Source organism: Argopecten irradians, chromosome 16 (genome assembly GCF_041381155.1).
Source record: "Argopecten irradians isolate NY chromosome 16, Ai_NY, whole genome shotgun sequence".
In the NCBI taxonomy this organism is placed as follows: Eukaryota; Metazoa; Mollusca; class Bivalvia; order Pectinida; family Pectinidae; genus Argopecten; species Argopecten irradians.
In genome coordinates this window covers 537,714-548,625 of record NC_091149.1, presented here as the reverse complement: position 1 = coordinate 548,625, position 10,912 = coordinate 537,714, and the positions used below count along the sequence as shown (strand labels likewise).

The window sequence follows — 10,912 nt, the reverse complement described above, 5'->3', positions numbered from 1 at the left end:
AGAGTTAAACAGAAAGCGAGATTACATGATGAATACAGAGCATCTGAAAGAATGAGAGAGAAGAAAAGTAAACAGAGAGCAAGAACAGATGATGAATACAGAACATCTGAAAGAACAAAAGAAAAGAAAAGTAAACAGAGAGCAAGAACAGATGATGAATACAGAACATCTGAAAGAACAAAAGAAAAGAAAAGTAAACAGAGAGCAAGAACAGATGATGAATACAGAACATCTGAAAGAACAAAAGAAAGAAAATCAAGCTGCAAGAGAAAATGTAATTATAAATATAAAGAAGCGAAATAAACAGAAAGTTAGAACTCATGAATGTTATCGAAATCAGGAAAGAGTAAAGAACTTATTAGTAAAAGGCGGGCTCGTCTGTCTAAATATTACCAAGAAAAAGAACGAATCATAAAACAGATTTCAAGGAAAAAATTCAACAAAAATAAAGAAAGAAGGCTGCCAAAACCACAAAAAGGTTGCAGAGAAACGACCCCGTATTCAAGCTGAAAGAGTTGTAGTGTAAACGAGGATTATATTTGAATGATGTCATCAAAAAATTTCACAAAACAATAGCAGAAGGTCCAGTGTATGTCTGTACAAGTTGTCACCAAACATGGTTTAAACACTCTGTAACAGAAGTAAATAGAAATGTTGACCATAGTTCTCTTTTCATAAAATGTATTACTAACTACAGATCAAAGGATGACAAGGAATGGATTTGTAGAACTTGTTCTTCATCATTAAAAACTGGGAAAATTCCAACATTATCACTTGCAAATCAAATGTCATTTCCTGATAAACCAGCAGAACTTAATTTGCATCAGCTTGAAGAAAGGTTAGTTGCACTGAGAATCCCTTTCATGCAAATGCGGGAACTTCCCCGAGGTGGTCAATTAAGTATTCATGGAAATGTTGTAAATGTTCCAGTTGATATACAACCAACCATTAAAGCGTTGCCAAGACAGTTCGAACAAACTACCATTCCGGTGAGAATTAAAAGAAAACTGTCTTATAAAAAGTGTGAGTTTACTGAAAATATTCGACCAATGCATGTGTTGACTGCTTTACATTGGCTTTTTAAGAATGGTGAACTTTATAAAGAATCGGGTGTTGAAATAGATGAGGAATGGTTTACAAAGATAGATCAAAGTGCCAAAGAAATCATTAACACATTCATAGCATCTTCCTCAAACCAAAATGAAGAGCAGTCTGATGATGAAGGTCAGGACTCTGACACTTTCAGTGAAATAGCAGATGAAGACAGGGTGATAGGAAATGCTGATACATTGATAGACCCTGTATGTCCACAGAATGACTCAATATACACATTTGCTCCTGGTGAAGGACAGCGTCCTTTGAGTTTATACTCTGACAAAGATGCAGAAGAGTTGTCTTTTCCTTCCATATTTTGTGGCAAACGTCGGATACTGAATACCCAAAGACAAATAAAAGTTAATTACAGTGATGTTGTAAAATGGGAACTCCGAAATATTGATAGACGAGCAGCTAATTCTGTACCAAATCTCTTCTTCAAAATGAAAAAGATACAGATGAAACAGATATCAGACAAAGTTTATTTGGCACTGAGAAGATGCAAAAGTAAAGACAAAAATGTTACTGCTGCTGAAGCCCTTAATCAGACACGCATGGACAAGTTGGTAAACCTTGATGAAGGTTTCTACATATTCAGAACTCTTAGAAACTCCCCGCCCTACTTAGAAAAGAGAAAGAAAGATGTTTTTGCAATGATTCGCCAACTTGGACTACCAACATGGTTTGGATCACTGTTTGCAGGTGATACAAGATGGCATGACCTCTTGAGAATTCTCGGGGAGTTAAATGATAACATATCATACACAGATCAGCAGATTAGCAATATGACATGGATCAACAAAACTACTCTGGTACAAAAAGATCCAATTACTTGCACTAGATATTTTGACCACCGTGTTCAACAATTTATCAATACAGTTTTGAAATCAGACCATGCTCCTATTGGAACATTGACAGACTTCTTTTATCGTGTTGAATTTCAACACAGAGGTTCACCTCATATACACATGCTTATGTGGATAAAGGATGCTCCAAAATACAAGGAAGATTCAAATGACAAAATAGCTGAATATGTTGAACACTATACATCATGCCATTCAAATGTGCCTGATAACTTGAAATCACTTGTAGACATACAGACCCATAAACACTCAAAAACTTGTAGAAAAAAAGGAAAAGCTGTTTGCAGATTTGGGTTTCCACTACCCCCAATGTCAAGGACAATGATTTTAGAACCTTTAGATGAAGATAATGCAATGTTGAAAAAGAAATATTCTGAAATTCAAGAGAAAATTACAAAATTAACAGGAACAGAACATTTAACATTTGAGGATTTCCTTACTGATGTAGCTGGTATAACAGAGGAAGAATACATTTTGTGCATAAGGTCATCTCTTAAATCTCCAAAAGTGTTTTTGAAAAGACATCCGTGTGAAGTGCGAATTAATCCATACATGACTTCATTGTTAGAGGCATGGAATGCAAATCATGATCTTCAATTTGTGCTTGACCCATATGCATGTGCAGTATACATTGTAGCTTACATTAGTAAATCTCAAAGGGGAATGAGCTTACTTCTTGATGAAGCATGTAAAGAGGCACGACGAGGCAATATGGATATAAAGAGACAAGTTCGTCATATTGGAAACAAATTCCTTAACAGTGTAGAAGTCAGTGCACAAGAAGCAGCCTACCTAACTTTGCAACTTCCTCTGACAAAGTCATCAAGAGATGTTGTGTTTATCAACACATCCGAGCCTCAAAACCGAACGTTTCTTCTTAAGCAAAAAGATGTGTTGGAAAAACTTCCTCAAGATTCTACTGACATAGAAAGTGACAACATTGTGAAAAGATATGCAAAGCGTCCAAAGCAATTACAAAAAATGTGTCTTGCTGATTATGTTGCTGAACTTGATATAAGTTATCCAAAGAAAATGTCCTCACCTGAAGAAATTAATGATGACGATCTTAGTAAATCTGATTCTGAAGATGAGGATGATCCAGACAATGTAGATAACTGGACTGAAATAACTTTACCAAACGGTATAATTATCCGCCGAAGAAAATATCGTAAAGTTATTCGCTATGTTAGGTACAGTATAAAAACTGATAGCGAAAATCATTACAGAGAGAAACTCTTGTTATTTTTTCCATGGCGAAATGAAACAACAGATTTGCTAGGGCAATTTCAAACATATGAGGATCATTATCTGTATGTCAAACATGTTGTAGATAACAAGTGTGCTGAATATGAACATCATACAGATGAAATTGATAGTGCCTTACAAAGAGCACATGATGATCTCAATGATGAATTTGACAAGATAGCTCCATTAACTCAGCATACCGAACAGGAAGATGAACAGGAAGGTTCGCATCAAAGTAAACAATTTATATACTACAAGCCAGAAACTGCTGCTCATCAAGAATATGATATAGGTGTTGACCTGGGTATATCACAAACAGCTGCACATGTAGAACATTCACCAACTCTCTTACCAAATGAGGAATATCTTCAACTTGTGAGACACCTTAACTTGAAGCAAAAAGAATTTTTCTTACATGTTCTACACTGGGTTAAAACAAGAGATGAACCTTTATATGCTTTCCTAACAGGTGGTGCTGGAGTAGGAAAATCTGTCGTTATCAAGGCATTATATCAGGCATTAAAAAGGTGTCTTTGTTCAGTAGAAGGTGAAAACCCTGACAACTGTAAAGTTCTTCTATGTGCTCCTACAGGAAAAGCTGCTCACAATATCAATGGCACTACCATACATGCTGCCTTCAAAATCCTACCCAATCGTGGTTACCAAAACTACCATGTAGATTCTGACACACTAAACACCCTCAGAGTCAAATACAGAGATCTGTCTGTTGTTATTATTGATGAAGTGTCTATGGTGGGAAATAAGATGCTGTCACTAATAAATGAGTGTCTGCAAAAAATCAAGGGGAATCAGAGTCAATTATTTGGCGGAGTCAGTGTAGTGCTCATAGGCGATTTATATCAGTTAAAACCTGTGATGGACAAATGGATTTTTGCAGACTTGGAAGAGCACATGGGTCCTCTTGCAACCAACCTTTGGACATCTTTGTTTACAATGCATGAATTAAGTGAGATCATGCGTCAAAAAGATGACAAAGATTTTGCTGAACTCCTTAATAGATTGCGTTCGCTGGAAAATAGCACACTGTCAAAAGAAGATATCGCAACTCTGAAATCAAGAATTATTAATTCCAGTGATGCACATTATCCAAGAGATGCACCACATCTATTCACAACAAACAAACAAGTTGATGATTTCAACAAAGAAGTATTCGACCTTGCTTCAAGTACAAAAGTAACTGTACCATCTCTTGATACTGTCGTCGGTGATATCCCAGCAAATGTCAAAGACCGCCTAATACAAGCACTCCAAAATGTCAGTACAACCAATACTGCTGGACTTATGAATGTTGTCCCAATAGCTGTTGGAATGCCATATGAAATCACGGCTAATCTGAACATTCAAGATGGACTAGTAAATGGTGCATGTTGTCATGTACGAAAAATTGAATACAAACAAGAGAACACTGACCGTCCCAGCATAATTTGGGTCCAATTTGAAGATAATTCCACAGGGTTAGAAACAAGAAGGACATATAACCATTTACGCTCACCAAATATTGATAACACATGGACTCCCATATTTGATACTCAGCGTAATTTCATGTATAATCGTAAATCCTTCATCCGCATCCAATTTCCTATTAGACCAGCCGCTGCAAAAACCATACACAAGTCCCAAGGATGTACTTTGAAAAAGGTTGTCGTAGATATGACTTCAGTTAGAAAACAGCCCCATATGCACTATGTAGCGTTAAGTCGAGTTAGAAATTTGTCAGATTTGTTTATACTGAATTTGAATGAAGAAAAGATATCAGTAGATTATTCAGTAACGGAGGAAATGCAGAGGCTACGTTCACAGGCAACATTGAATTTGTGTTACATTCCACCCTACACGCTTTCACCCCAAAAATTGAAAGTTGCCTTTCTGAATGTGAGATCACTTATGTTACATCACAAAGATATCAAAGGTGATTACAATATCATAGGCGCTGATGTTTTAGCTTTCGCAGAAACCAAACTTAAACCGAACATATCTGACGAGAGCTTGATACTTGACGGGTTTCATATTAAAAGGAATGACCAACAGCTTACTCATGGTTGTGCACATCATGGCTTAGCAATGTATTTTGGAAACAATCTTGATGTGTCAGATATTTACACCTTTACTTCATTTGACTTTGAATGTATGGTGACAAATGTAAAAAAAACATGATACTTTGGTACAAATTGCAGTTGTGTATAAATCACCACGGTGTAGTTATTCTCAGCTCAAAAAAGATATCGAGACGCACATTGCATCGCAAATAAAAGCTCATGACAATTTTCTGATTGTTGGTGATTTTAATGTTGATATAAAATCAGATGACACATTTCTTAAATGGATGATGAATAAGTTTGAGTGCAAACAAATGGTGAATTCTGTGACAACAGATTATGGCTCTACACTTGATCTTATCTTTACCAACATGGAAAATTGTACTACAAGTGTTGTTGAATGTTGCTGGACAGATCATAAACTGGTTTATGGGGCTGTTTGAGTTGTAATATAATTGTGTACCGGAGCATATTAAGGGAAGAAATGGAGGTAATGCTTGACAAATCCGGGCCTCCAGGGGTTTGGGGTTAGAGCGGGAGGGGGGGGGGGTTGTTATTCCAAAATAAGCCCAGAGTGACAAGTCTTTTTTTATTGTACAAAGGTGTACTATTTTGACTGTACTGTATACTCTTTGGAAGTATCATAGTCTTAGGTTTCATATCAACCATGAGCTTATTGCAGAATAAATATGATTGACATGTTATAAAATGCTGTGTAATTTTATCCACGTTTCATCGAACTCCAAATGAACCATTTGCAAAATATGGATGCTACAACTGTAATATACAGGAATTCCATCAAATGCAAAATTGACCAACAGCACCAAAGTGTGGTCCAACTACTGCATCAGACACTCAAAGCCATCAATTGTGCTGGACACTCTCAGAACTCAACAGTAACAAAGTGTGATCAAACAACTGCATAAGACACTCAAAGCCATTTATTGTGCTGGACACTCTGAGAACTCGACAGTAACACAGTTTGATCAAACAACTGCGTCAGACACTCAAAGCCATTAATTGTGCTGGACACTCTGAGAACTCGACAGTAACAAAGTTTGATCAAACAACTGCGTCAGACACTCAAAGCCATTACTTGTGCTGGACACTCTGAGAACTCGACAGTAACACAGTTTGATCAAACAACTGCGTCAGACACTCAAAGCCATTAATTGTGCTGGACACTCTGAGAACTCGACAGTAACAAAGTTTGATCAAACAACTGCGTCAGACACTCAAAGCCATTACTTGTGCTGGACACTCTGAGAACTCGACAGTAACAAAGTTTGATCAAACAACTGCGTCAGACACTCAAAGCCATTAATTGTGCTGGACACTCTGAGAACTCGACGGTATCAAAGTGTGATTCAACAACTGTATCGGACATTCAAAGCCATTAATTGTGCTGGACACTCTGAGAACTCGACGGTATCAAAGTGTGATTCAACATCTGTATCGGACATTCAAAGCCATTAATTGTGCTGGACACTCTGAGCACTCAACAGTAACAAAGTGTTATCAAGCAACTGTATCAAAAACTTGGCCTCCTGTATCAACTGTGGTTACTGATAATATCTTACACAGCATCCTCATATCTTAAAAATGTTTATGATTTAATAACACTGACTGATAGAAGTATTTGAAAAATACTGTCTTTTGTGTAGTCCAAATAAATAGAGTACATGTATATATAATCTTACCTTAATCATATTTGAGCCCAAAATGATCAAACTTTAAATACTTCATTACATTTACAATATTATAGTATATCTACTGAAGTGTGTCAAATGATTGTTTTTTTTATGCTGTACAATGAAGATCAACCTTTTGTATTTTATGCATACTTTCTGTTCCCTGATTCAGATGCACATTTGATTTACATTTTTGTAATTATATCATCTAAGGCAATATATTCTCCTGTAATTACTCTTAGCAAAATGATATTATAAACACTTTTTCCAAACAAATCCTATGTACTCTTGGATTTCTGCAATTGTAATTTTTGCATGTATACTGCTGAAAGATATACATTGTAGTTAAAACAGAAAATAATATAGTTGATAGGAAGTTGTAATTGCATGTCATTTAAATGCTGTGTTCATGTTTTACTATTGTCATCATTGTTATGTTTCCCTGATACATTGAGGATGACAGCATTGATAAAATATTTCTACTGTTAAACAAAGTCTATGGTTGTGTACTTAAGGATAATTGATACTAATTGGTCTTTTTCATCAGTATGTTTGATATTCTAAATTGTTGGGGCTTGTCTTCTGAAATTTCCAATTGATAGCTTGTGTACCTTCTCTTTAATTCTTTGATTGATTTTGAATTCCACATTATAAACAAATATAACTGAAAAAGTAAATGTGGCATTATTTACATAAGTTTAATTGTATCTATATTTCAGTGGGTATTGCAATTGTTTACTTCAACCAATTTGTATCCTACAGATATATATTTGTAAAAATCTATCTGGAATACAACCGTTGATATTACTTTTTTGACCCATATATTTTAGTGGCAGTATATGAACATATTATAATAGCAGATTGACTAATAGAAAGTGAAAGATTAAGAAACTTGGTTATAAGTTATTCTGATGGTAAGTATTAAAGAAAACGAAGTCCCTGGCACGGTATGAAAATACTTGTAAACTTCATTTCTTCAAATAAATGAAACTTGCCAAGTTCCTTATTAATCACTGAACCTTAAGCTACATGAAATCTAAAAAAAGGCTATGTGTCAATCACTGTTATTTATACATCTGTGTGTGTAATTCATGTTACTGCTTGTGATATAACAGATCTGCCATCTTATTAATATGTTGTTTTCAACCTTAAATATCAAATTATGTTTTTCCTTGGATAACAAAATTAAGCTACCAAAATTCCTATGTTTTAATTTTACCGTTTTTTCTCACAAATTGCCACAAATTCAGTTGTATTTGTTATATACACTAAATGATGCCTAATTGATGCAAGTAATTTTCTAGTTGTATTCCTAAATTAAATGATAAAAAGTGAACAAATGTTTGTATTATATCTTGTTTTGAACTTTATAGAATAAATATTATTTCTGACATGAAATGATTTGCTAGTGTTTTTTATGATTTCATTATTTTATTGTAGTTGACAATACATATTATCCATATACAAGATATATACATACATTTATAAATGGCTAACTAAAGTATGCATACCAGACACAGTGGTTTAAAACCAGCTTACAGGTCATATATATCTACCATAATTTTAGGTTTCTATGATATGGTAATGTACCTTTAATGAATGTTTACTATTTCAACCATCCATATACATGTCATATTTTCTTTCCTTAAAGTCTGATGTTCCTTTCAAAATCTGTACATGTATAATGATGGCCAGTTTGGATTTATTGAGTTAAATCCGTGTAATACCAAGTTATGTTTTTAATATTATTTGTGTAATGGTATGCTTATATAACCAATTCGCCATTTATTTACTTAAAGTGAGGATTATACAATCAAACCTCACAAATGAATTTCAAATATTTTTTATTGATAAAAAAACCTAACATTTTGACATCACGATCACACATCCAGCATAAGTGTCTATGAGTCTTCTAAGAATTTAATTTAAATATGTAGTGAACAGTTAAGTTGCACCAACGCAATACTATTTAGTAAATTCCAGTTTTATATTCAACAAGATTATATTCTAATTGAATGCCTGAATGATCTTTGCACTAAATTACTGATGCATGCTGAAGCAATATGACGTCCGAAATCAAGTTAACACAATTCAGAACCTTCTTTTCTTGCCCACAAGAAAGCTTTATTTACCAGTAGATCAGTGGTAAAATTACCAGGTGAGCGATACAGGCCCTCTGGGCCTCTTGTTTATACCTTCTATCTGGACCAAAAGTTGCCTATCAAAGGACCAGCTACATTATAAAAATTGTCTACCTGACTATAAAATTGGCGGTCAAGGGCAGATGGACAGGCGTTAATTTTGAACGCTGAAAATAACGATCCACGATGGCGTCTCCTCCGGCGTATCTTGATCCGTATCTGCACGAGGACGTAAATGAGCAAAGTATCACATTTTACTAATGAGAATTATACAAAGAATGGTAATCGCATAACATGTAAAAATTGAAATTATTTAATATTAAACGTTGCTACTCATCCTATATTTCCAAGGGAACATAACAATTTCGTAAACCTAATTATATATATACATGTATATTTTAATCATCCTCATGATTAATTCTTATTATCTTACTTAGAACGACGAATTTCGTCGAACAAGTAGTTAAAACACCTTAAGATAAATGAATAAATAAATAAACAGTAATGATATTTTGTCTGGGTTTTGTCTTTTTCTTGCATAATGCATCCGAATGCGACATACAAGTAGTGTGTATATCATGATATGTATATGAGTGTAAGTTGACCAATAATGGTTATGAAACAGGTTTTGAAAATCACAGGTAGGCGTGTCGGGCGCTGTATGCAAATATTGATAGTGATGAGCTGCGGTCGATTACGTCACGCACCAAATAAGTCTCGTTACCACAACATATATTCTGATACCAAAAGGCAACTGTTAACTAATAACTGATATTTTAGAAGCGATCTTTATAATTATGTTTTTAATTTTAATCCTCATTTCTTTGAACTTGATGATAATCATAACTTACAGTCCGCCCATACAAAACATGCTAGGTAAATATTCCATGTACCTTATAAAATATTGTTTTAACTTCATATAATTGACAGATCGCCAGCTGTCAGTCAAGTCGCACATGACTTTGCATTTTGTATTGTGTGTGCTACGATGTATGCTCCGACATTGAAAAGAAACACGTGCGTTTGCGAGCACGAGACGTGTTTATATTACACATGGCGATCGGTCAATTCATTTTCAGTTTTACTTCTTTTACCCGTTTCGGTGTGACATAATTGTGTATGTGTGTGTTTTTTCCCTTTTTTACTTCAAATTAGTGTCTCATAAGTCAGTTTGTGTGGATATCATTATCATAATATTTTCATATGTACTAGTACTCTGATGAAAACTCGGTTGTTTTTATGTGATTTTGATATGTGACACTCAAATAAAATAAAATGTACTGATACTCCAAGTGATCGCGTCTAGATCTTGAAAGGAGTACTCACTTCATTTTAGCGTGAACAATTGCAAAGTGAAAAATCGTTGCACTATTCTTTTGATAGTTGAGAATAGTTTTCCTTTACATGACATATCACTATGCCATTCTCCAATAAACAGGGTTCATGGTACATCGTTTTAGCTAGTAACAGCAAAGATGGCGGTCCTACACTCTGAAAAATGATTATCAGCACTAGTAAAGAAGGTATCGTAAAAGTATTTCATGAAAGTAGAAGTTGTTTAATGTGTTTACGTTATTGGAAAATAAATGCGATAGAAATAAGCATAACTTAGTCGTCGAATAGCACCCACTTCAACATTTATGGTTATTTCGTCCATTTCGATGTATCGTAGGTGTATCGCTGAGCGAAGTCGTATAAATTAGATAATATTTGAAATTTACTGAAAGCATCATCGTTAACACTTTTTCTTCAAAAATGAATATAATGACAGACACTTACCGTTTTGGCTGGAATATGCGATGTTGGTATTTTTACATTGA

General features: G+C 34.6%; 1 protein-coding gene across 1 annotated transcript; it reads left to right on the top strand.

The window, feature by feature from the left end:
- Positions 1-51: 51 nt before the first annotated feature.
- Positions 52-5,378, top strand: LOC138310798 (uncharacterized). The gene is made up of 3 exons (XM_069252122.1): positions 52-274; positions 931-3,099; positions 3,289-5,378. Exons 1-3 carry the CDS (start codon positions 52-54, stop codon positions 5,376-5,378), a joined length of 4,482 nt encoding a protein of 1,493 aa, XP_069108223.1.
- The last annotated feature ends 5,534 nt before the right edge of the window (positions 5,379-10,912 follow it).

What these genes read in the sequence shown, in the direction of transcription:
- LOC138310798 (XM_069252122.1), top strand. Translation starts at nt 52, where the DNA reads ATGAGAGAGAAGAAAAGTAAACAGAGAGCAAGAACAGATGATGAATAC. An exon ending in ATCAAGCTGCAAGAGAAAAT is followed by an intron (nt 275 to 930) that starts GTAATTATAAAT and finishes TAAATGTTCCAG; the next exon opens with TTGATATACAACCAACCATT. An exon ending in TGAAATAACTTTACCAAACG is followed by an intron (nt 3,100 to 3,288) that starts GTATAATTATCC and finishes AACATGTTGTAG; the next exon opens with ATAACAAGTGTGCTGAATAT.